General features: G+C 47.6%; 3 protein-coding genes across 10 annotated transcripts in view; 2 read left to right on the top strand and 1 right to left on the bottom strand.

The window, feature by feature from the left end:
- Arvcf (ARVCF delta catenin family member) overlaps positions 1 to 4,188 on the top strand; it is a 52,976-nt gene extending 48,788 nt beyond the window's left edge. For 6 of the 7 annotated variants that reach the window (XM_023560723.2, XM_023560729.2, XM_013141672.3 and 3 more), the window contains 9 exons: positions 48 to 175; positions 412 to 562; positions 807 to 1,005; positions 1,089 to 1,200; positions 1,297 to 1,387; positions 1,734 to 1,787; positions 2,074 to 2,159; positions 2,743 to 2,862; positions 3,343 to 4,188. In XM_023560723.2, coding sequence (XP_023416491.1) covers positions 48 to 175; positions 412 to 562; positions 807 to 1,005; positions 1,089 to 1,200; positions 1,297 to 1,387; positions 1,734 to 1,787; positions 2,074 to 2,159; positions 2,743 to 2,850 — 929 coding nt within the window. In that variant the 3' untranslated portion in view covers positions 2,851 to 2,862; positions 3,343 to 4,188. The remainder of the gene's footprint in view (positions 1 to 47; positions 176 to 411; positions 563 to 806; positions 1,006 to 1,088; positions 1,201 to 1,296; positions 1,388 to 1,733; positions 1,788 to 2,073; positions 2,160 to 2,742; positions 2,863 to 3,342) is intronic. The other variant, XM_023560725.2, reaches the window with a different exon arrangement.
- An 841-nt stretch (positions 4,189 to 5,029) lies between these two features.
- Positions 5,030 to 25,122, bottom strand: Comt (catechol-O-methyltransferase). Of its 2 annotated transcripts, XM_013141679.2 has the most exons (6): positions 24,974 to 25,096; positions 21,665 to 21,744; positions 11,138 to 11,423; positions 9,897 to 10,090; positions 9,263 to 9,394; positions 5,030 to 5,950 (listed from the first exon to the last, which is right to left on the bottom strand). In XM_013141679.2, the coding sequence occupies exons 3-6, from the start codon at positions 11,421 to 11,423 to the stop codon at positions 5,750 to 5,752; spliced, it is 813 nt and encodes a 270-aa protein (XP_012997133.1). In that variant the 5' UTR covers positions 21,665 to 21,744; positions 24,974 to 25,096; the 3' UTR covers positions 5,030 to 5,749. The 2 variants fall into 2 exon arrangements, with proteins under 2 accessions (XP_012997133.1, XP_012997132.1); XM_013141678.3 differs by lacking the exon at positions 21,665 to 21,744 and having other exon boundaries at positions 24,974 to 25,122.
- Txnrd2 (thioredoxin reductase 2) overlaps positions 25,037 to 25,810 on the top strand; it is a 54,061-nt gene continuing 53,287 nt past the window's right edge. The window contains exon 1 of the mRNA NM_001256474.1: positions 25,037 to 25,171. Within this exon, the coding sequence (NP_001243403.1) occupies positions 25,069 to 25,171 (103 nt within the window). The 5' untranslated portion in view covers positions 25,037 to 25,068. The remainder of the gene's footprint in view (positions 25,172 to 25,810) is intronic.

The following is a 25,810-nucleotide window of genomic DNA, read 5'->3' as shown; positions in this document are numbered from 1 at the left end:
CAGGAAGGGAATCTAGATGATCATGGGTGTGTTTGCCCTGTGTCCAGGCTTTGAGCTGCTGTATCAGCCCGAAGTGGTACGTCTCTACCTATCCCTCCTTACGGAGAGCCGGAACTTCAATACTCTGGAAGCTGCCGCTGGTGCTTTGCAAAACCTCAGTGCTGGGAACTGGATGGTGAGGGCCAGATCTTTGGGGGGGTGGCAAGAGCTGAACAGAAAGTAGCACCCTATTGTGCTGCCTGTAGCCGCTGCTCAGGCTGTGGGAAGAGAGCGGGATTCCATTACAAGGTCTTGGGGGTGCAGTGTGGTACACTTATAGCCAGTAGAGGTGTGCTGAAGCTGCTGGGGGGTAGGGTTTTGTGCTGCTTGACTCCTGCAGAGCAGCCCACCACCATGCCCCCACCATCACAGTGGGCCACATACATCCGTGCCACAGTACGCAAGGAGCGCGGGCTGCCAGTGCTGGTGGAACTGCTGCAGTCCGAGACAGACAAGGTGGTGCGTGCTGTTGCCATTGCATTGCGAAACCTCTCGCTGGACCGGCGCAACAAAGACCTCATAGGTGAGAAGGCTAGAAGGGCCAAACTAGGGTGTGATGCTCACTCTGAAGTAGTTCAGGGGTCCAGGCCCTGCCCATGTGGCTTGGGCTGGTCCCAGCCACAGGAGCTTGCATCTCTCTGGTCCTGTTCTCAAGGTTCAGCTTGCTTTCTGAGGGGCTGTCACGGTGGCACCTATCACCTGACCCCTGTGCCTTCCTGGCATGGATGGGGCACAGGTGTGTCCTGACATCTGACCCTGCCTCTCAGGAAGCTATGCCATGACTGAGCTGGTACGGAACGTGCGCAATGCACAGGCCCCTACACGTCCTGGCGCCCACCTGGAGGAGGACACGGTAGTGGCTGTGCTCAACACCATCCATGAGATTGTGTCTGATAGCCTGGACAATGCACGCTCGCTTCTACAGGCCCATGGTGTGCCAGCGCTTGTGGCACTGGTGGCAGCCAGGTGGGTGGGAGCGGGGTGTTGGGGATGGGGCAGGGGAGAATGAGATGGAGCAGGTTGCTGACCCTACTCCTCGCCTGCCACAGCCAGTCAGTGCGAGAAGCAAAGGCAGCCTCACACGTGCTGCAGACGGTGTGGAGTTACAAGGAGCTACGCAGTGCCCTGCAGAAGGATGGCTGGACCAAGGCACGCTTCCAGGTGTGCAACTCTTCCTGGTTTCCTGCTCTCACTTTGCTAGATCAGGTCGCCAAGGAAGCCTTTGACCTCACCTCATTTCTGTATTTTGTGTTTCAGTCAGCTGCTACCACCTCCAAGGGTCCCAAGGGAGCACAGAGTCCCGGGGGCTTCGATGACAGCACACTGCCACTGGTAGACAAGAGTCTTGGTGAGTAGAGGCAGCATTCTGTCCATTCCTGAGCTCAAGAGTACCTACCTGCACTGATGGTAACAAAGTGGGTAAGGGGGAGAAAAGAGACAGGCCTGCTCCCACTAAGATGACCGCATGGTTGAGGGGCCATCTCCCTGCTCTCAGCCTTCTGGGTACTGCATTTCTACGGTGTCTGCATGGGTGCCAAGCTGGAGGGTAGCTGTCAGAAAACAGGCTGGACAGAGGAATGCAAAGAAGCTAGTGCCAAAGGGCACCTAGTGTTACTGAGGCCATCAGTTGCCTGTCTGCCCTGGTCCCACTACAACCTACTCATTGCTTGCAATCACCTGCTCCTGCCTTGCAGATGGTGAGAAGCCAGGCAGCCGAGATGTGATCCCCATGGATACACTTGGTCCAGGTGAGCGCAAGTGTACAGGCTTGGTTCCTGCTCAGGAGGGGTGGGCCTGATGGTTGTGTGGGGTAGGTTTGTGATGGGAAAGCTTTCCAAGGAGGTACTGATAATAGAAAAGATTTAGTTTATAGAGTAAGACAGGGTGGTGAGAGCTGGCTCCAAGACAGAGTATGTGTAGACTTCAATAGTCACCTGTTCTAGGGGTCCACTCACTCTGGGCTGAGATCACCTGTTCCTACAGTGCCACCTCTCAGAGCTTTTTTTCTATCCCCTGCTCTGCCCCACTCCACAGATGGATACTCTACAGTGGACCGGAGGGAGCGGAGGGCTTTGGGCAGCCACTCTGCAGGGGAGGCCTCTGAGAAGGAACCATTAAAAGTAAGTGGCCATCAGCAAGTTACCCAGGAGGCTTTGGGTCTAGAGCTTACCCAAACAGTAGACAGGAAATACTGAGTTTAATCTTGGGCACCACTGGGGTGGCACGCATTGGTGTGGCAGCTAGCCCTTCCCAGGAGGCAGCCCCTTATATCATTCAGCCTGTGAGTGCTGATGGGTTTGCACTTCATGCTTATTGGGGAGAATGGCACAGGGAACAGAGTGCCCCTGCTATACACTGCAGAGGACCAGAAAGCCTGAGCAAGCAGGTATTCATACTTCTTTATGCATGTGTGTGGGCAAGGTGCCTGCCATAGTCCATTGGTGAGGACAGCACCTGCTACCTGCTCTGTGCCAATTCCCTGGCTTCATGCACGGGCCTCTGTGTACATCCGTGTGCCTCCCAAGCCTGTGTGAGCCACACCAGCTCAGCTCCCTTGTGTTGCCTTGGCGGGTTCATCCTTACAGCACTGCCCTGATCCCATTGACCAGCCCAGCCCTGCCCTTTAGCTGCAGCTAACTTGCTTTGTTCTGCCTCTTAACGTCCTGCTGCTCACCCACTCATCCACCTACCCATGTGCTGCAGCCCGACCCCAGCAGGAAGGCCCCTCCTCCCGGGCCCAGCAGGCCTGCGGTCAGGCTGGTGGACGCCGTGGGGGACTCTAAGCCTCAGCCTGTTGACTCCTGGGTCTAGCTTGCATGCCTGGTACGTTTTCTTGTCTGGTGATTCTCTTGTCTGGTTGTTTGTCCATTTTCCCTGGGCAAGGGCTTCTTGTTAATCTCTGCTGGCTGCATGTTCTGCTCTCCTCGTGTGCTCTGCAGCAAGCACAGCAGGCCCAAGCACTCGTCTTAAGCGAAGTCAGACAGAAGTCTGAGCAGGAGGGTCTTCTCAGGGCTCCCAGCCCCATGCTAGGCACTGTGAGATCAGGGATGAGCACCTGGACTTTCAAACACCTCTAGCACAGGGCTTCATAAAGACCAGTGATTCAGGATTTGCCTTGGTGTCAAGTTATTTGGGGGTGTCTTCCACCCTACCCGACCTGTAGCAGTTGGAACTCTTTGTCCACATCTCCTTCAGTGTGGCCTGTGGAGGCAGTTGCCCTGTCTGTATGTTGCCCTGCCCCATTCTGCTGGCTTTGCTACCTGTGTGTTTCACTGCAGCGTCCACCTTCCCCTCCATCTGCAGGGCCCAGGCTCAGCCATTTGTTAAGAGATTGGATCGCCAGGAGAAGGGCCATCCTGGGCAGACCCTGTCGTGAAGCTTGGAGCCCTCTGGTGGCAGGGGTTGGTGGAGTCTCCCGCCCTGAGCAGGGCCTGATTTTTCTGCACCCCCTCCTGTCTGTCTCTCCCTCTGCTCTCTTGACCTAACTCCTAGACCTGAGTTAGCTGTTTACTGACATGGTGCTGTGTTTGAGTGTGAGTGTGAATGTGAGAACACTGAGGTGGGATCCAGGGAGGCAATATGGGAGGGAGCCTGACTATGCTTTGGCAGAATAGGAGTGTGTGCCCCATGTGCAAGGTGTCCCAGAGGAGCAATATGGCCTGGGGGAGGAACAGCGAGGCAGGGAGGGGTCTTAGGGAAAGAAGTTGAACTCCAGAGGGGATCCCCTGACCAAAACTTCACTCTGCATGGCAGGCTGACCCCCAGCAACTTGGGGCTGCTCTATAAGGGTAGGCCTGGGCAGGTAGGCTTCGGAGGCAGTGAGGTGAGGGTCTGGCTCCACTTACCCCCTTCTACCCTTGGAGTCCTGTGGATGTGTGGGACTCCAAAGCAGAGGGACCCTGCACTGAGCCACTTCTGGCTGGGGCCACCATGCCTGCAGCATTGCGTCTGTCCAGAACCTCAGTAACCTCCAGGATTGACCTCCAGTGGTGGCAGGAGACTGCTGTTCAGTGCCTGCTGTTTATGACTTAAAAACAGAAGAAAAACGCTGATAAAAAAGCATTTAAAATGAAACCAAAAGAAGATTGTATTGGTAAACATCTAAATTTTTGTAAGAAAATTTAAAAATTAAAAAAAGGAGCAAAGGAACTTCTTGTCTTCCTTGTCAGAGTACCATTTACAACCCGCCGGCCCCTCCCCAGGTGAAGGGTGGGGAATGGGGAGACAGACCCCAGGTTACTGAAGCCAACAGGGTCCAGGGGCTTGAGCATTTCCCCATGTCCTTTCACCCTGGCTTGCTGCTGATCCCCTCTAGGCTGGCTTCTGAGTGATTAGCTGGCCTTAAACCCAAGAACAAAGCCTTGTTCAGGGTTGGTGTGGACTAGGCTAGGAACTAGACACCTACTAAGGCCCTGGAGATTCTCTTGGGAAGCCAGCATTTTACTTGGGTAGTCAAGGTCTGAGGGCCAAGGTGGCAAATGGGGAAGCTCTGGACATTGGTCAACACAAACCAACTATACTTCATCATTTGCCAGCTGGGCAATCAGCAGAAATAGCCAGCCAGTCTGAGCCTACCTTTCTTGTCTGGTAAACAAGATTGGGTGGAACAAGAGAAGGTACTTCTACTCAAGATCACTTAGGTGTCCAGAGGGCCTGAGTACATCACGTAACTCCAAGCCTACCTGATCCAGCACCTCCTTGGTCAGAGATGGGTGTGAAAGCTGACCGATTGCCCTGTTCTGGCTTCCTGGAGAGACAGATATCCTGGTGGACCTAATGTGTCCCTGGCCTGACAAGGAAGAGGAGTACAAAGCAGGGTTGACTCCTTTCCACTGCTGTAGTCACGAGCCCCTAGGCTGAGCGTGACACCAGTCATGAGTCTAGCCTATAGCATTAGCATCCTGTTGAAGGGGACTTAGTGTATTTGGTATTGAAACTGAGGGTATCAGAAAAGAAGGAGTAAATTGAGAAGAATAATACTCAGTTGACCTTTTGTATAAATATTTAGATCTTTAATTTCTATTTTACATCTTAAATGTTTTGGTGTAGATTATTATAGCTAGCTAAGTTTAGTAAAGAGGTTATGACTTTTTTTTTCTTGAAAAGGTAAAAATTTGAGTCAGAAATATGATGTGAATTGGTAGTTGGTACTGTCACTGAGATACTGCTGCCACCTGTTGACAGCAAACCTCTAGGACAGCTTGGGCATAAGCCCAGCAGTTTTCAGATGTTTGCAGCTTCCTCACCCTTTTCTAGGTCTAACAGATTTGTCATTGTCTGTAAACTAATATATGTACACACCCTATTGGAATTCCTTTTGCCAGTTGGTGACACTGTTATTGGCTCTACTCCAATTTTTAAAAATTTTTTTGCAGTGCTAGGGCTTGCAGCTGGTACCTCATGCATACAAAGCAAGTGTTCTACCACTGAGTTATAGATAAGCCCTCAATTCAGTCTTTATCAGAAGATATCATCCAGATGTATTGCAGTGGTTTTGCATGGTGAGGCCCCTACACTTTGAAGTGTGCCAGTATGTGACAGTTTGGAACTGTAACACAGAAAGTCAGCCTAAAGAAGGCTTATACCTCACAAGCCTCCAGTATGGTTTATACTTAAGGAAAGACCGGAGAATCACAGATGTGACCTCGGCAGGAATACATCCATTTCATCCTTCTGGACTAAACCTGGCAGAGGAACATAGGGTGGGCAGTTAAGACTGCACTGGGCTGCCTTCGCCTTTGAAGACAGCTTTCTCCAGGCCATCCACCACCTTCATGTACTCCAGGTACGCACTGTAGTGTGTGCATTCATAGTTGCTGCTCCCACGCACATATGCCAGGAAATCTGGTGTTCCTGGAACAATGACATTGTCAGCCAGAAGTATTGTCCCCTTCCGTAGTAGGCCACATTCCTGTAAGGGACAGACAGTGGAGGTGGGAGGGTCAGAGGACCTGGCAAACGAAACCCAAAACAGGTGTTTTCCTTGGGTTGCTGCTTCACACACTAGCCTGTATTCAGCCCAGCAGTCTGGGTCTCGTTAACTCTTAATTTTCTCTTCAGAGCAGCCACTGCAGAAAAGTTTCAGTGCCTCCTCTGGACCATCAGGTTCATGAAAATGGGGATCTTTTGCTTTTCCATTTACCACCCCCCTTTTATGTGGTGATGAGAATCAAACCCAAGGCCTTGTGTATGTTGGGCAAGTGCTCAACCACTGAGATACACCCCAGCCTCCGTTCATTCCTGTAGTCATCTTTGCCCACTAAAACAATATGTGGCACATAGCAGTTGATCAGTAAATGCTGCATGAACAGAGGCGGTTGGGCCAGAGTATGGCCAATATGTCCCGCAGACACATAGTGCTAGTAACATAGGCACCTGCAAGGGACAAGGTCTGGGGGCTTTGGCTGCTAATGTCACAAGGGTGATATCCAGCCTGCCTAGGGTGACTTTGCAAAGGTCATCTTGACTTTGGAAAGGTCAGCTTTTCCACTGTCAAAAATGCCCCATGTCTGTTCTGGATAGCCCAAGCTCCTTACATTTTCAGACCCTATTTCTGCTGGGAAGAACACTGGGTTTCCTGGGCCCAGGCTCTGTGCAGAAGAAAGAAGTCATTATCAGACATGGTACCACAAGAAATGGCCCCTAGGGTCCACTGTTGGGGGAGAAACATCAGTGATAGGACACTTGTCTTAAGCTGGGAGGTGGATCTGCTTACATCACAAAAACAGTAGTAAAGCAACATTGAGGGGAAGTGTATCCTGGTGTGGGGAGAAGCAGCTGGAGAAGCGATGTCCCTGTCTTGGAGCTGACTTTGGAGGTACGCCCCCCACCAAATTATAAAAGTTAAGAAAGTAATCTTGAAAATAAAAGCAAAATCAAACAAGTGACCTTATGACAGAAAATGTCACCCCGCACCTCCTGCCAGTGTACCTGAATTTCTTAGTTGCCCAGGTAATAGTTCATGTTGCAGTTTTAGTTGTTCCTGTCTCTTAGAAATGGCTGGTCACTGTGATGCACACTATATAAACCAATTCCCAAATGACAAGCCATTCTGCCCCTGTACTTCCTGCTTGCTTATCTCAAATAAGCCCTAGACCACCAGAAATTGGGGCCTGATATTTTGGGAGTGACCCTGATTAGTACCTGTAAATTTAAATCTGCCTCTAAATCCTGGGTGTTTTGGCATTTTTGCTTGCCACTGCAATCTAGGGATGTACCTCAGTGAGAAAGTGATTGCCAGGTATGTATAAGGTCCTGGGTTCCATCCTGAAAACTGAGAAAAAAAAATGTGACCTAGGTTTCAAATTGTATATAGCAGAGATCTTAAAAGCACTGGTGTTTGACTCTGTGCCCTACTCTAAACAGCCATGCAGTTTTCTGTTTGAGGGAGACAGTTATTTCTAGTCAACAAACTTTGAGAGAAAGCTAAGGGATCCTTAGGGACCCTGTAGAAAATGAAGCTCTTAGGTCACAGGACAGTCCCATGTTCCACAATTTGAATAGGAAGCACCACTATATATCACAGTGTATTATCTTCTTTTTACAAAGCTGAAAATGTTGGCTGAAAAGACCTAGAATAGACCTGCTCAGCAGGAGGCCACAGGTTTCTAGGACCTAAGAGAGGATTCCCTCAAGTCTAGAGCAGGAAATGTACAATATGAGGAGGATGTCTGGGTCTTCAAACTCTCAGGGTCTGCCAGGGACTAGAGAGTCAGCTTGAAGGGGCACAATTTGGCTACCAGTAAAACCAGTGACCCTAAAATCATATTCATTATAGCAAAAAAGAAGTGTTGGTCACTTTTGGGGGGGCTCTAGGGCTCACTGTTCTTTAGGAAACTCAGCTGAGGGGAAAGAAGGCAGCTCCTATATTTTGCCTGTCCTCAGATCACCTGAGCCTCCTGAGTGACCACTCTGGAATTCTGGCCGAAAACATACTGGAGTCTGAGCAAACCCATGGCTGTCATGCAGACAATGATGTGGGAGGGAACAGCCTTGCAGGCCAGGAGTTTTTGAACTGTCCACCGTGCTGGTGACATTCTTCCCTTCACATGTGGAGGCTTATTCTCCCCTTGGACAAGTGCCAGATTTGGTAATGCTAACAGAATAAGGCAGAAGTGACAGAATTGGCCATACAAAGGCACCAAGGCTTCTTCGGTCTACTTCTGCGTATCCACCAAGGCGCGAGGATACACAAGCAGCCCTGTAAAGCCACCTGCGTGACAGAACCTATGACCCCCCCCCCCACCAAAGTAGCCATCCAATTCTGAATTTGCACCTGTCCCTATGCCCCTTAACCCTTACTCCTGAAGTGGGTGGCTGAGTCTCCACAGTGCCAGGCTGGCCTGGAAGCTACACAAGCAGGGAGTAGTGAGCCCCGGCTGTGGGTATGCAGAGCATGTTTTAAATGTACAGCCGTTTCCAATTTTAAAAGTACAGCTATTTCCAATTCATGCCATGTCTTCTTTTGAGATAATTGCTAGTTTTGAACAAGCACTGAGAAAACTATTAGTTTCCTAGTTACTGAACTGCAATATTTGCTACTTTTCTAAAAGCAAGCCTCTGTAATTATCAGATGCACTAAAAGCTGCTGAAATCTACTCCTGTGACACCAGCCCTCCATCCAAGTGCAGCCATCTAGTCGGCTGCGTATTCTCTGCCTTCAGTACCCAATTTTCAGGTTTATACCCCCTTTCTAGGGTGGGCCTCCCTCTGCCTAAGAGAACTCCCCTTGGCTGTCCTGTCCTGTCCTGACCTGCACATCTCCTTCCTACTTATCCCCAGCCACCACTAAGAATGAGGATGACTCCATGTCATTGCCGAGGTCTTGGCCAGGTGAGGCAGGGTGAGCAGCAGTGCTGAGGGCTGGGAGGAGTCTGAGGAGCTAAAGGACTGGACAGCAGAAACCTCAAGAGGAAAATCCAAGACACAATTGCTTTTACTGTGCCAGCACCAGCTGATGCCCAATCTGGAGCTCTGCCTGGCTCTGGAGCTGCTCTGTTTCCTTGGCCCTCTGCCCCCCATGACCCAGACATTATGGGTCATGGTGCTCACTCTGCATGGCAACACCTTGTACCCACATCCCCAACAAGTCGTGCTCCCCAGTTCCTGGTCCACATCGCCTGCCCCAAACTCCTTTTCTCCCATTTCCACCCAGAGTCTCCATGGTTGTTACAGTTTAGATCAAAACAGAATCTAAAGGAGGCATGAAGTAGGTGTTACTCACCTCTAGGAGATGGGTATCTGGCAAGTAGCGGTCTTTCCAGTGGTCAAGGAAGACCATGTCCAGCGTGTCCACGTCATACTTCTTTTTCAGCTGGGGGATGAGGTCGTAAGATGCCCCCAGCAGGATAGTGACCTGGAACAGTGTGCTGTTGTTATCATCTCCGAGGGACATAGCAGCTCCTGCCTGGACGCCTGGGCTTGTACTTCCCTAACAGCTGACTGTGAATCTGAGGTTACTCAGAGTCTGCACTCTGCCTGTTTCCCACAGGGAGCAGTGAAACCACTTTCCCAGACTTGCTGGTGGTTCCTTCCTTAACCCTGAGCACAAAAGGGCCTGGCTAGTGTTTTGTTTTGGGATTTTACTGTTGTTGGTGGTGTTCTTTTGTGCAGTACTGGGGACTGGACCTAGGACCTTCATACTTAGCTATATCCCCAGACAGGTCTTGTTAACTGTTAAGTTGCCCAATCTTTGTTCCATGCAGTCCTTCTGCCTTAGCCTCCCAGAGAGAGTATACCACTTTGCTTGGCTGGGTGTTCAGTTTTTGAACTGAATTCAGGTATGATCTGGGTATTCCTGCTCACCTAGTCCCCTCTGAGCCTCATTGTTCACATCTGTCTGCTCAGGCATACCACACCTTATCCTGCACGCCTGCGAAGTTCAGCATCTGCTGGGTGATGGCACTAAAGTCGGGGTTGATCTCCATGGTGAGCAGCCGCCCACCAGGTGGCAGCAGGCGGGCAATACGCACAGCTGAGTAGCCACAGTAGGCCCCCAATTCCAGCACCAGGGAGGGGCCATGCTCCCGAATCACAGCATCCATGATCTCACCTGTGGGGTGTTTGAGGCAGGTGTGAGCACAGGTAGACAGAGGGGAGCAGCTTCACCCTCTCTGCATCAAGCAGCGGCTCCTCCCTATTCCCCATCCTCTCTACCCAGTGCTAGAGAGGGTCTTTCATCTTTTCCTTTGGGCGGGAATGGTGGAGTTGAGACAGGGTTTTCTTTCTTTTTTTTTTGTTATTGGGAAGCAAACTCACAAATTCGTGCTTGCCAGGTAGGTGCTGTGCTACCGAGTTATATCCCTGGCCCTAGACAGGGTTTTAATATAAACCTCAAGCTGATTGAATTCACCACTGTAAAGCCAGGCTGGCCTTGAATTTGTGATCTTCCTTCCTCAGCCCTGGGATTACAGGTGTGTGCCACCATGCCTGGCTGGGGAGGGTCTTTTACCTACCCCAAGGTCTCAGTCCCAAGAACCTGGTCCCCACTGAACACATCTATGGAATCCCCATTGCCCTCCAGGGCTCCATGCCTTTGTGCATATCAGGTGTGGGGTAGGGATGGAGTGCAGCACACTTACGCCCAGGCCAGAGTCCAAGGCCAGGGGCAGGCCCAGGAGAACCTGCCTAACTAGTTCCCAGCCAGGACCTATGACCAGACAGAAGTCAAAGGGAGCTGTGCCATGCCCATACCTAGTGAGCATGGGGCCTACATGGAACCATTGAGGCAAGGTCTTAAAAGAGTCACTAGGGACCAGTGCCAACAGAGATGTCCCTGACAGGGATTTTGCAGAGCCTGATTCAAACCCCCAGGTCCCTGGACAGTGGCCTCCACCAGGAACAAAATGTACAAAGCACATTTTGTCAAAGCTCCATCTTTCCCCTCTGGGATAGCAGTCTAAATTCTGCAGTGGGTACCTAGGGCTGTGGATAGTCTTTGCCTGGCTGTGGCTCAAGCTCCTGATGAGCCTAGCACTCCCACCTCAGTACCCCCTGAGCTTCCCAACTGCCCCCTGATAACAGCACCCACTTGTAAGGTCTGTGCTGTCCTGCCCTGCCCCAGATCCCCATTTCTAGGTCCACTGGCCAAGTCACCCACCTTTCTTTTGTCCTATGTTCATGGCCCACTCCTTCTGCGAGCAGTAAGTATCGATGGCCTCTAGCACACTCTCAGGGTCCCCAGGCTTTGCATGCTGTTGCACATAGGACAGGATGCGCTGTTCTTTGGTGTCACCCATGATCAGGTTTTGAACTGGCTTCAGAATAAACTCAAACCAGCATATGAGTAACAGGCCCCAGCCCCAGTGTCTTAAGGCCAGCAGGAAGGCCAGTAGTGTGATGCCCAATGAGGCGGCTGCCAACAGCAGAGGCGGGGCTCCTAGCATCTGCAGGGGTGGAGCACAGAGTGAGACAAACAAAGTGGGTAGGGTAAAGGGAATTTGCAGAAGGGGAGGAATGAGAGAGGTTTAAGTATTCTAGGCCCTTCCTGATGTAACCCACACTGTCCTCAGTTTGGAGGAATTGTCCGTATCCCCTTGTGTTCATGGAGGGCCAAGGATAGGAGAAGCCAGCCACATGCCTGTTTCCTGACTGGGTCAGAATCAGGTAAGCCTGCCTCCCCATGCCCTCTAGCACCTGTGGATAGAGCAGATGTATGTGTGGCACTGGTGGCTGTGCATTGAAGCCTATAGGGGCACAATTCTCTGCCCCAGTGTTTTCCCAGGGACAGTTAAAGTTAGGCCATTTCAGAATGTGCTGAATCCACACAGTAAGTAATCTAAGGGTTACTTCAGCTGGAAGAGGAAGTGAGTGCAGGCAGGTTGTGTGGTAGTTTGTTGTGGTTGTTGTTTTTGTCTTTTTGAGACAGGGTCTCGCTATGCAATTCAGGCTGGTCTCAAGCTCACTTTGTAGCCCAGGCTGGCTTGAACTTGCAACAATCCTTCTGCTCAGCCTCCCAAATACTGAGATTATAGGCATGCACTAGCATGCCCAACTTAATGTGCTATTTTCCTATTGGTAGCAGGTTAGAAAGATTTCTTGAGAATAGTGTTTTCCTAGTACCAAAACAGAAAAAAATGCCCTTAATCATCAGAGACCTGGACACTCAGGCCATGATGAATTTGAATACATAAATTTGAAGTAACCCTTATCTTCACCAGCTTCACTCTCACCCAGAATACCTCTTAAGTGACATGCCTAGAATTTATAGCCCTAGTCCAGAAATATGACTTAGTACTTACAAAGTTGTTGTTCTTTGTCTAAACAAGTGTGAACACATCTTGCTTTGGCCATTTCTTTTTTTTTTTTTTTTTTTTTTGTCTTTTTCCTTTTTATCGGTACCAGGGATCGAACTCACGACTGCACATTTGCAAGGCAGGTGCTTATGCCACTGAGCTAAACCCCCAGCCCCGCTTTGGCCATTTCTTCAGAGCTTATGGTTGTGTGGAAATCCCCAAGTACAGGTAAAATTAGTAACATTTGCATTTTTTTTTCCTGGTACTGGAGATTGAATTCATGACTTTACACTGAGCTACATCCCCAGTCCTTTTTTACTTTATATTTTGAGATGAGGTCTTGGTATGTTGCTAAGTTGCCCAGGGTGGGCTTGAACTTTCAATCCTTCTGCCTTAGCCTCCCAGAGTGTTAAGACTGTAGGCCTGCACCATCATACCCAGCTTTTCTCTTGTCATTTAGCCCTGTTTAATTAAGGTTCCTGGAACCAAACAAAAAGCCTTCAAGGGAATTATAGGAGAATACAAGCATCTTTCCTTCCCCTAAAGTCCAGGATGGGGTGGGACTTGCTGATGTAGGACATAGCTTTGACTCGAAGACCCTCTAAATCCATACATAAGGGCTAGGGCGTAGTAAAGCATAGCAACATATGAGGCACTGGATGGTTCCCTAACACAAAAGCAAAAAACAAAACAAAAACCCTACTCAGGGTGGGTGGCTAGGACCCTGTGAGCAGTCAAGCTAGGATGGAACAGAGTTCACAATATTCAAAGCAGAAACCCATGATTCAGGCCAGACTCAAACGGAAAGGACACAAGAAAGAGGAACTCAGTGGCTTCCATTAGCAGCCTTGTGGTCACTTGAGATCCTGTTTTTCATTGAGCCTGTTTCAGGGCAGTCTTAGGACTCCTAGTGCCATGGTAGTTGGGAAAGGGAGGACACTCAGAAGTCAAAGCAGAAGATAAACAGGTGCATGAAGGCTCTGCCCCAGGAAGGGAGGTGTGGGCACCCAGACTTCCGGGGTGCCTAGGCCACGTTGCCTATTTACAGAGTGGATATGTGATCACCAGGTCTGTGCACACATGCTTGCACCCTGCTCTGGCATCCATTGGCTGACTGATCTCTGCAGCTGCTTCTTAGCCTGGCTCCTACCCTCTGGCTGCAGGCAAGCTCTGGACTTCACCTGTCTGAGCCCAGCAGGCAACTGGAAAGAATTTCTGCAGAGTTCAATTTGGTTTTAGACAATCATTAATATAGACCATAATCTAGAATTAACCAGGGTCCAACTATGTCAGTCCCTTCCCTAAAGGCCAGCCTTGTTCAGCCTTCTCTGATGGGGCAAAAGCAATGAGTCACTTCTTTACTCTCAGAGGAGACCACGGATGGTCTCTGAGAGATAATGGGACAGGACCTGGAGTGACTCCCAACAAGGGACACAGGAAACAGTCTCTCAGGTCTCCATATCTGCACTGCCCTGTGGATTACAGTGGTATCTGTGCCAGCACCTTGTGAAAAGCAAAAGAAAGGAACCATTTTGCTCAGGAGAGCACTGATAAACTTGGCAATGACACAGAGGACAAATGCTAGTTACAATGAAAACATACAAATGAATAGGAGAGTGACCAAAAAGAACAATGAGCCACTGTGGCCAATGTGAAACTTACAGGAAAAGGCCAAAAGGCTGTATCCCAGGCAGCCAAGGGATCTGGTACAGAACGTAGAGTCAGCATGAAGTGTCCTTGTCTGTGGTGAACCTTGGGTCCTGCTGACTCCTACAGGAAGGGGAATCAGGCCATCTTTGTAGAAAGCTAGGGGTTGAGCTGCTAAGAGCTCCAGGTCCTGCACAGTGGCAGGCAGTGCACAATGTCTCCTGCAAGGCAGGACTGCCATGCCCATGAGGTACTAGAGGAGATAGCAGGGGGGTTAAGACCACCATCTTCACTGGGAGGAAAAAGATAAGAAGTAACAGGGAGAGGTAACATAGAGGACCTTTCTATTTTGCTCTTCATGGTTGGAATTTCCTAATATACACCTGTGTTGCTTTATTTATCTATCATCTATCACTTTAATCTATTATTACCAGAAATAGTATTTGAGTACTGTAATAATGGGCCATTTTGTTTATTCTCTGTATTGAAAAAGAAAGAGGGCTTGGAGAATATAGCTCAGTGACAAAGTACCTGGCCTGGCAAGCACAGGTCCTGAGTTTGATTCCTGTAGAGAAAAAAAAAAAAAAAAAAAAAAAAAGAAGAAGAAGGCAGGCAGGCACTCTGGAAGGCTGAGGCAGAAGACTGAAATTTTGAGTCTTACTTGGACAATTTACCTGTCTCAAAATTAGAAGTGAAAACAAAACAAAAAAAGCTAAGGAAGGAAAAAAAAAAAAAGCTTGGGATATAATTCAGTGCAAAGGCCCCGACCACAAAAAGGGGGGCACACTAGGGTGCAGCTGTGATACAGCACTTGCCTGACATGCCTGAAACTTTTCGCTCGATTCCCATTACCACAAAACAAAAACTAGAGACTGGTAGAAATCAATATCCAAGCTGGGTGTGGGGATGCACACCTGTAATCTGAGCACTCAGAAGGCTGAAGCAGGAGAATCACTGTAAGTTTGAGGGTAGCCTGGGCTACATAGTGAGCTTAAGACCAGCCTGAATTATAGAGTGAGACTCTGTCTCAAAAAGTAAAATAAACAATAAATATCCAAAGTAAAAAGGGGTATTATTGTTAAATAGTAAACTGCTCAATGGACCGTAGAGGCCTCAACTCTAAATTTCAATTCCTGTAACACTTGAACTATGTAAGAATTTGACTTAAATTTCTGCTAGGCCTAACTGTTAGTAATGTGCAGGGACCAAGTTCCTCAGGGCCTGGTGGAAGGGAGCAGGAGGGAAAAGCTATACCGCAGGCTGGAGCACTGAAGTTCTACTTCGTCCCCTTAGAAGGAGGCTGGTGATAGGGCAGCCCACTACCTCCACACCTCATCCCAGAGTCTTGGGATTCTCCTGTGAGCATGAGGCACTGAGGCCCAGGTGAGAGGGCCTGGCTGCCACAGTCCACCATCAGCAGAGACTACTTGTCCACACTGCCTCCTGAATGAAGGTCTTACCCTCCTCCTTGTGGGTCCTCCCTGAGTGCAGGAGGCCAGTGCTCCTGGACAATCCTCCTCTGTTTTGCCCAGCTGTGAGAGCAGAGGGGATAAGGGTCACCCCTGGACACACTGCCCAGAAATTGCTTAGTGTTTGGCAGAACAGAAGAAATTACAAGTGAGGGAACTAAAAACAGAGCCTTAAAGAAAACCATGTAGAAACTGGTGAAAGAAAGCATCAGGCCTGGATTTCTGTCCTGTTAACTTCCATGGGGAAACTGAATGGTCCCTCATTTTGGGCCCCTTCCAGCCACAGCTCTGGGCCCACAGTGAGGACACCATTGGGATTAACAGTTCAGGAGCTCTGGGCATGGGCCACGGGGCTGGGCCATGACAGGGCTACCACAGATAATACCTTTACCTGCTGATCATGATTTTGTGAAACACCAACAAATTAAATGGAATAGAAGATTTAATATTGTTAAGATGACAACACTATCCAGAACAATCTACTAATTTAATGTAATCTTTATGAAAAATCCAAAAGACATTAAATTTTGCAGAAATAGAGAAATTATCCTTAAAAATCCTATAGAGCCACAGCCATAGGCACATGCCTATAATCCCAGCATATGGAAGGCCAAGGAAGGAGGATCACTTTGAGTTCAAAGTCAGCCTGGGCTACATAATGAGTTCAAAACATGCCTTAACTATATAGCAAAATCCTGTCTCAAAAAAAAAATTTTTTTCCTATGGAATCTCAAGAGACCATAACTAGACAATCTTGAAAAAGAACAAAGTTGGAGGACTAAGTAAAATAAACACACAAACTTAAATACCAGATGATTTCTCTTATATAAGAAATACAAAGTATAGGGTTGCAGATGTAGCTCAGTGGCACAAGCTCCTTTCTGGCAAGTAAAAGGTCCTGAGTTCAATTTCTGGTCTAAAAAAAAAAAAATACAAAGCATAAATAAATTAAAAAGGAAAATAAATATAAATAATAGGAGGTAGAAAGATCTTTTGCAAACAAGAGGATCAAAAGAGTGGGAGGAGGGAAAGGTAAGGGGACATAAAAAGAATCAAGATGTGTTTTGTACTTATACTAACTCCCCATGATGAGTGTAATTGTTATGTACTGCAAGTATGTACTAATAAAAAAGTTGGAGGACTACCTTTTTATTTAAAACTCACTACAGAGCTACAGTAATTAAAACAGTATGGTACTGTTATTGAAGCAGAAACATTAAAAGTCAACAATCTGATGTGTTAAGATAAGATGTGCTTACCCAGCCCATCACATAGTTAGACCATTAGACTCATTTAGCCCTGCCTGACCATGTCTGCTGCAATTTGGAGGTAATTCAACTTGACTAGTCTGACTACATCCATCTGGACTGCCTCTACTGTCTGACATAAACATATTCTATTTTCAAGGACTGTTCAGTTGAAATAAACTAGTCAAGGACAAGCTTAGTTTCAATCAGTTTCAACCCTCAGCCCCAGCTCCCTCCCTATTTTCTCCCACTTTATGATAAACAACCCCTTCGACTAATCCGCCCAGAACAAACCTGGCTGATACCATACAACTTGATTAATGCAACCAGTTATATGATAGACTGCTATCAGCTTTTATACTTCCCGCTTACAAAATGTATACAAGTTTTTGTTTCACTCTTAGTTGGAGCTGGTGATTTTGGAATTGATTCCCACCAGCCTGCTGGTGTCAGATCGATAAATGTTGCCTTCTAGTCTCCTTAGTACAAAGAGTCTTCCATTTGGTTTGATACTTTATAAAGACAGATATACAAACCAGAGGAATAGAGTTGACAGTCTAAAAATAAATAAACATTTTTCTTTGTTTTTGGTGCTGGGAATCGAACTCACAATCTCATACTCACCAGATAGATGCTGTGTGTGTCACTGAGCTATATCCCTAGCCCCTTAGAAATCTTCATGCTCATGGTCAAATGATTTTTTTGACAAGGGTGCCGAGATACTCAACAAATGGTGGGGCCAGAAATATAGCTCAGTGGCATAAGTACCTGACTGGCAAGCACAACATCCTGAGTTCAGTTCCCAGTCCCAAAAGACTAACAAAAAACAAACAGTGTTAGGGCAACTGAATATCCACATGCAGAAGAGTGAAGTAGTCCCTACCTTATGCTATATATATAAAAATTTAAAAAAACAATAAAACCCCTTAAAATGGGTCAAAAACCCAACAATAAGAGCTAGAACCACCAAGCTTGGTGGTGCATGGCTGTAATCCAGCATTCAGGGGGCTGAGGAAGGAAAATTGCTGTAGTCAGCCTGGTCTATAGAGTGAGTTCAAGGCCATCCTGAACTACATAGACCATCTCAAAACAAAACAAAACAAAAACTGTAAAGCTTGAAAGAAAATATAAAAGTAAAAGTAAATGATCTTGGATTTGGCAAAACATAGGCACCAAAGTAAAATAAATTGGGCTTCATTAAAATTAAAAACTTTTGTGCATTTATAAACACTATCAAGAGAGGGAAAGGGCAACTCACATGATGGACCAAAATATTTACAAATCAAATCTGATGAGTATTCAACATCCAGAATCCATAAAGAACTCTTACAACTTAACAAAAAAGAAAAACAACTATTTATTTAGTCTTTTTTTTTTGAGACAGGGTCTTGCTCAGCAGTTCAGGCTGGCCTTGAGCTCACTTTGTAGTCCACAATGGTCTCGACCTTGCAACCATCCTCTTGCCTCAGCCTCCCGAGTGCTAGGATTACGGGCATGTGCCACCATGCCTGGTCCCAGCCCATTTTTATATATATATATTTTTATTTTGAAATAGGATCTTGCTAAATTACCCAGGTGATCTTCCTATCTCAGTCTCCCAGAGTGTGGGATTATAGGCATGTACCACATGTCAGCTTAAAATAGCTTTTTTTGCCCCCAAAGGAAAATAACAAATATTGGTAAGAATGTGGAGAAACTGGAGCCCTTGTATACTGCTGGTAGGAATGCTGGTGGAAACAGTTTGACAGTTCCTCAGAAAAAGCACACAGAGATTTACCTTATGACACAGCAATTCCACACCCAGGAGAACGGAAGCAGGGACTCAAACCCACACTTGTTCATTCATGCTCCCAGCACATTATTCACACTGGCCTGAAGGCGAGCAATATCATTACTGTTACTCACTCTGTGACATGGATGAACCTCAAGATATTACACAGTGAAATAAACCAGACACAAAAGGACAAATAGTTAATTTCATTTTCGTGGAATGCTTCCAAAAGGCAAACTACAGAGACAGAAATTAGAGGTCACCCGAAGCCGAAGGAAAGAGGACAAGGAATTATTAGTGCAGTTCCTGTTTGAGATGAATAAAAAACAGTTTTGTAAATTGTGGTAAAGGTTACATAATATGAATGTGTTTGATGACAGCAGAAAAGTTTGGAGAATTTTGTTCTGTTACAAAGATCAGAGTGTAGAGAAGTTAAGATAACCAGCTAACAGCTAGCTGCTAACCAAATCAAGGAAAAGACCCTGTATGCAGAAACCTGTGCTCAGACTGTGGCTTAGGGGCAGAGTGTGTGCTTAACATAGGTGACACCCTGAAAAAGCACTGAGCCCCAGCATCCTCCTCCCACAAAAGAAATCCCTGGATGTCGAAACCTTGAAATGTTGACTTAAATTTCATCACTGCTTCCCTGCAGGGCTGCTGCAGATTGTTCACATATTAACTTTTAACCCCAACCAATCCAGAAGCAGTAAGCACTTCTCCTTATGGACTATCTATACGGGGAGCTTGCCTGGTTTTTTGTTTTTGAGTTTGCCTGTTTTGAGTTATCCTGTCCCTCCTATCTATGACCAATGTAGGTTACAGTGCTTTCTTCCCCAAAGGTTATGGGGGTGGGATTGAGTTCAAGGTTTTCACATTGAGCTGTTTTTTGTTTTTTGTTTTTTTTGGTCTTTTTCGTTTTTATCGGTACCAGGGATCGAACTCATGACTGCCTGCTTGCAAGGCAGGTGCTTATGCCGCTGAGCTAAATCCCCAGCCCCTTGTTTGTTTTTTTGAGTCAGGATCTCACTCTGTAGTTCAGGTTGCCTTGAACTCACTATGTAGCCCCAGCTAACCTCAAACTCACTGTGATCCTCCTCAGTCAGACTGTTTTATTTTTTGAGGCAAGGTCTTGCTAAATTGCCCAGGATGGACTTGAGTTTGTAATCCTTGTCCTCAGCCTCCCAGAGTCCTGAGATTACAGGTATATGGTACCACACCCGGCTCTTCCCTAAAGTTTATGAGGAAAGCTCTTGTCCAGTGGACATTTCCTAACTGCTACCTGGCCCTGGTGCTGGGAGTTGGGAGAATTTGTCCTGGGACTTGGGCTTTTCTTTTTCTGGCTAGCATTTGCCACAGTTCAATAAACCCTTTTATTTTCACAGTTCTCTGGGGAGTCATGGCTTAACATTCCAATGAGTTGTACACTTAGAAATGGTAGATTATAAGTTCTGTATATGTTACAATTAAAAGCAAAAGAGTGTAGCACATGCCTCATGTGTAAAGGGTCATTCCTAGCACAGCAGAAAAAAGAAAGAAGTCTTCTTCAGAAAAAAAACAAAAACAGTAGTGAAGCAAAAATTTTAAAAACAAACCCTACCCTAGCCTTCTCTGTTCCAAAAAGGAAAAAAAGGACATGCCATTCCTGATAAGGAAGCAAGACTCAAAAAACTACTGCAGGGTCCAGCTCCCCAGGGCTCCCAAGCAATGAAAGGGCCTATCTCTGCTAAGCAGAGCTGACTACCCTGCCTACTGCCACCCACCCAACCTGTGCCTATTGGTACAGTGTGCCCTTTGAGGGACACCCACTTCCCTTCTTCACAGCAGGGGAAGCAGCCATCTTTACTATAGCAGAATCTGCCCACCCCATGCTCGTCCTTGTCATGCGCCTTTGCCATGTGCATCCAGTGGCAAGAAGGGATGGGTCACAGCAATTTCTGCATAGATGAACACAGACCTGGACAAGTGGATACAAGAGCACGCTAGCACTCCATGTTCCTTGTCATAAGCCCATTGAAGTAGTCTCTCCAAGACCAAACTCCAAACTATCACCTCCATTGTCTCCCATCACGTTTGTCTTCAAGACCCAGAGGAGGCAGTCAAAATGCCTGGCAGTGGGCTGGGTGTGGTAGCACACACTTGTCTCAAAATAATAAAAATAAAAGCAAGCCTGGAAATTAGCAGTGTGTGGTGATATGTTTATAGTCCCAGTTACTTGGATGGCTGAGACAAAAGGATCACTAAGCTCAGGAGTTCACTGCCAGCCTGAGCAGCATACTGACACACCACCTAATTATAAGGTTTGGGTGGAGGCCCCTAGTCACCCTCAAGTTGGAAGGGGGGTCACTGACTCCCAAAGCATTATTCTGTAAACCTTTGCGGGAAAGTGCTTTGCTACATCCATGCTGATTCTGTAACTTCACCCAGGTGCACCCAAACAGGGTGGAGTGAGGGCTTCTACTGGACCCTGTTCTTTCCTTGCTCCAAGACATGCCCAGCAGGTCTAGTAGCACCTCAGAGTCAGGAAATGGAACAGTAACACTTTTGAGGACATTACAAAAGGAATGGGCTAAGGGGGACTAAGTCACTGCTCCTGCATATCTGTATCCTCTCAGGCCTTGAAGGGTCAGCAGGGTAGAGTCTTCCTGTGCTCTGTGCCCACCAAAGATCCTCAGAAGTAGCAAGCTTGTCTGTGTGACAGCCACCTCCCCTAGGACAACCTTTGGGCCCCTCTGTTGTATTCCACCTTTTGGTTGCCTCCAATTGCTGTCTTAAAAAGGAAAAGAGCTGCAGGAATGGAGTTGAGATGCTGTACACACCAATAGCACTTGAGCTGTTTCTGTATAGACTGTTGCTGGCCAGGCTACTGCTGTCTTTTCCAGTGCCACGAGCCTTGGATCTGGACTCGGGTTTTGCCAGGGCTGCTGTTGCACTTTACCAGCTGCCTCTGCCCTTACTTGTTAGTTCCATGAGCATTGTCTCCTCAGTACTGGCAAACTGAACTGTCTATAGACAGAGGCTAAAAGAGAAAGCTCAGGGGGGAAACTCCAGGAGGCAGGGTAAGCACAAGCTCAGCCTTAGGGGCAGGACCATAGGACATGGAACTAAGCCCATTTCCTCCTTTGTAAAATGAGTCATCACCCCAGGTCTGCAGCATGGTAGACAGCAAGGCTCAGTAAAAGTCTATATAAAGTCTACTGACTGCTCACCATCAGAAAGTGCACAAGAAGCCCAAGGCAAAATGGGTATGGTGGCACATACCTGTAATCCACGCACTGTGGGAGGTGAGGCAGGTGGGATGGAAATTTGAGTCTGCCTGGCAATTTAGACTCCGTGAGACCCTGTCTCAAAGTGAAATATAAAATTTTTTTAAATGGCTGGAATATAGCTTCATGTTAAGGTTCTGGGCTCAAAACCTAGTAGAGGAAAAGGAGGAAGGAAAGGAGGAGACATTTAAAGATCTCCATGTACTGCCCACAGGACTCAAAAACTGAGTTTATCTCAGCTCTAACCATTTATCTTTTTTCCAAATGTTTCACAGAAACATCCTTCATTAAGTGCCAGATCACTTGTACATCCAGCAAATGGCCTTATCCCAAGGCCATTCACAAATAAAAGTTCTTCACAAATAAAAGTTGCTTATATAAAAGGGACTTCTATTGTCCAGAGGAAAGCTGAATGTCTCGTCTCGTCTCGTCTCGTCTCGTCTCGTCTCGTCTCGTCTCGTCTCTTCTCTTCTCTTCTCTTCTCTTCTCTTCTCTTCTCTTCTCTTCTCTTCTCTTCTCTTCTCTTCTTGAACAACAGAGTCACTAAGATTCTCCTTGACCACAATCAGACCAGGCTTCTTCTAAAGACTTAAACACAGTTTCTAACACTTCAAGGTCACATTCCTATGATGGTCCAACAGTACTCCCATCCCCACCCCCTGATCAAATGCCTAAGAAAATTCAAAGCTGTGAGACAGTTAGGGATCACTATGGTGGGACAGTGGTAGAACCGATGGGTGGAACAGCAAAATACTATAAACCCTTGGGTACAATAAACTATTACCCTCACTAGCATGGCATCTTTCAATAGGCATTTGTATAAAATGAGACACCAAGAAAAACCTAACTAAGCCTTCCTCCTTCATTTGCTCTTGTCAAATTAAAATCAGTATTTTTGGAGGACATACAGTTAGGAAGTACATTAGTTGATGTGTGGGTTATAACAGTTGTGAGGCTTGACTTGGACATTACTTCCCCAGCATCCAACCTGTCTGCCAGCAGGGGTATTGTTCTTAGCTCAGAACCATTGCCCTCAGCAAACACAGAATGTCATAAAAGAGATAAACTGGAACTCAGACTCTTGCAAGCACCTGGACATCTAAAGACACTTAAACATTCACAACAAACATTCAAACAAACAGGATGCTCCAAGGACTTTTCCCACTGAGGCACAAAACATCCAGAGAACTTGACCATTGATGTTTAAGAGCTTCTCACCTAATGTTCCTTGCTTTTTTTCAAGCCCTATAAAAAAGCCCACTTCTCTTTGTTCCCTACAGCTAGCCTTTTCACCCTGCCTGTAGGCACCCAAGCACAATAAATTCCATGCCATGTTGCCTTTACACAAGCCTGGTGGTCTCAGCTGGTCTCTGCCTTACAACAGCAATCTGGATTACTTCCCAGAGACTTGAAAGCCATTATTGCTAAAAACGCTATTCAGGCCTGCAGAAATCTGATGGGAGACTAAAATGGGATAAAAGGTTTGACATTTCTGTCTTCATATTGTGTCTCTCCTTTGCTACATCTTGAAACTTGAGTCTGATTCTGCTGAACTCTGAGTGTAGACATATTGATCATCTAAAAATGTTTAGTCCAAGACTTAACAAGAGACAGCTTGCCCTACTGCTCTATTGGAGCCAATGTGTGTTTTCTTTCCCCTTTTTTCCTTCTACTCTTGTGCTGCTTTAGAAATTACAAAAGCCTAAACACCTAAAGTTCTTTGGCCCTATCATAGAGCTCAGACTCACAAAGGTAGGATAATACTACCAGATACTACTCAAAAATTCAATAGCCTCAAAGAAAAGCTTACTATGACTACCCACTGATCCAAGTCCCTCACAAAAAGAAGTATCTTTTGGAACCATGTCCCTGACCAACAGAAAACACCAGGCTTTAGTCCACTCCAACAAATCAAAAAAAAAATCTGTTCTTTGTTTTAGGAACAGCAGAGTGGCCACTGTCTAGATTGTTACCCCCTTTCGGCCATAGTCCCACTTTGGCTGAAACCTTTTTCTCACCCAATAAAGCTTTCCCTGTGCAGGAGTGTATGTGCTTGCAATATCTGACCCAGTCTTGCACCAGGGTCAAAAGATCACATCCTCTAGTAACAGTTGCTACAGATTACCAATTGATTCCAGCCAACAGTTAAAGATAGGATCCTGACTCACAGCTTCTGTGAGAAGATGAGTTTGACTTCTATAAGTCTCAGCACTCACCTCGACATGTTTCTCATGGACCAACTCTCCCTCCCTAATTTTTATTAATTGCATGTTACTCCCTTAAACCTCTGAAACACTCGTTTTCTCTGCACAAAAGGGAACGGAGCTCAGCTCTTTCCCCTATTGTTTCTAAGTAAAATCTGTTTTTTGCACTTTAACCGATGTCTAGCTGTGTTTCTCTGTGACATAACACCCTTCTTCAGTCAAATCCTATTGTACCCAAAATATGGAAGACTTTTTATTTCACAATAAAAAGCAACAGGACACCAAAATCCCTGGCTGGAAAAAAATCCAAATGTTATCTGTTAGGAGGGGACTGGGGAGACTTCTTCCCTCATTCTCAGTCATTCCCATGGCGGGGTGGGGGGTGGGGTGGGGGTAGGGGTGGTGGGGGTGGTAGTGGTGGTGGCGGTGGTGAGGCTTCCGCAAATCACCCAGACTCTGCAGAGGGTCCCGGACCCCTATGGGGCCCTTCCTGATTAGGCAGCCAGCCATTTTGTATAAAGCAAAGGCCTGGAGATACACCTCAAGGCTTTCAAAAGCAAACTTGTTCACCAAGATATCACTAAAACCGATCACCAAACCCCTCTGCAACTGGGGCACCACAGATCCTCCCCCAGAGTTTAACTTTTTGAGCTGTAATTCCACCCAAGACCCAAGTGGGAGCCCGCTATGTCAGGCCACACCCTCATCAGGTCCTACTCCAGGGCCAGTCTGACCCTCCAGGTTGGACAGGCAGCCCTCACTGGAGGCCAGACCTCCCACTCTTGTATTGACCCCGCCGCCATGCCTGCACAGGTCAATTCCCTCCCCAAAATAAGTCCAGTGACCATCCCTTGTCCCGCGACATTCTCCCTCCTTCAGGTAAGATCTCTTCACAACTGCCCGAATTCGCGACCCGCATCCTGATCTCATCCTGGATGAGACCCATCCTGGTCTGACCCTCCGGCCCGACCCACCCGCGCCCCGAGGTTGGATCCCTCCTTGCCCGCTCAAATTCCCCAGCCCCGGGAGGATACCCTTCCGGTTCTGAGTTCGGACCCAGGCCGAATGCCTCGCCTGCCGCCGCCAGCCGGCGCACTCACCTCTCTCGCAGCCAGGTGACCCGGACTGCAAGACGCGTCTGCGGCGGAGCAGGCAGCGCCACGGGCAGCCCCGGCCGCTCCGAGGCCCCGCAGTTATGGCGGCGGTGGCGCTGGCTCTGCGGAGACGCGGGATGCGCTTCCGGTGGCGGATTTGGGCCTCTGCGGGCGGGGTGCGGGGCGCGGCGGGAGGCGCAGCAGGTAGGGTGGATTTCGGAGTGACGGAATCCTGGAAAGGGTATCCGCGCAGCCTGAGGAGCGTCTATGTGGGGTTGTCCGCGCGACTGGCGGGGGTGTCCCTATGGGGTGTCCACGTCGGGGTCTCCGCGAACGGGTTGGGTTACTCGCGTAGTGGGTGACCCTGCACAGGCATCTTTGCATGAAAGTCTTGGATGGGTATCTGACCTGTTTCTAGTCAGGTAGCCGCTTTCTCAGAGAAACTGAGGCTGAGGGTCATTTCTTGCGTTAGGTTCTCCTGCTCTAGCTGAACTTGCAGTCTTCAGGAATTCGTGTTCCCCCAACCCTAGTATTAATTGTAGTCCTGAGCAGAATAATGCTTCCCCAGGCACCTCCTCTCTAAACCCCTGTGGCTGCACACAGCTAGTGTTTATTACTTGCACTTACACTGGTAAGAAATGAATGAGTCGACCAGAGGGAATCAAGCGGACCTGAGCACCCAGTGCATGTGGGACTCTGTGGGTACCCTGGGAAAGGGGAAGATACATTTGTCTCTTTGAGCCATGAAGGGCCGTTGACCTACTCAGAATAATTAGTAATGTCAAGTGATCTGAGCAGCAGAGGCCAGGCATCAGATCACTCAGGAAGGTTCATACCAAACCC

This window comes from Cavia porcellus, unplaced genomic scaffold (assembly GCF_034190915.1).
Source record: "Cavia porcellus strain 051 isolate PalLab524CR breed Dunkin Hartley unplaced genomic scaffold, mCavPor4.1 scaffold_16, whole genome shotgun sequence".
NCBI classification, from domain to species: domain Eukaryota; kingdom Metazoa; phylum Chordata; class Mammalia; order Rodentia; family Caviidae; genus Cavia; species Cavia porcellus.
This window is presented reverse-complemented; position numbering and strand designations above follow the sequence as displayed.

Coding starts and splice junctions, on each gene's coding strand:
- Comt (XM_013141678.3), bottom strand. CDS start 11,423: ATGCTAGGAGCCCCGCCTCTGCTGTTGGCAGCCGCCTCATTGGGCATC. Junction 10,091..11,137: donor GAACATAGGACAAAAGAAAG/GTGGGTGACTTG, acceptor AACACCCCACAG/GTGAGATCATGGATGCTGTG. Junction 5,951..9,262: donor CAGATACCCATCTCCTAGAG/GTGAGTAACACC, acceptor TGTCCCTTACAG/GAATGTGGCCTACTACGGAA.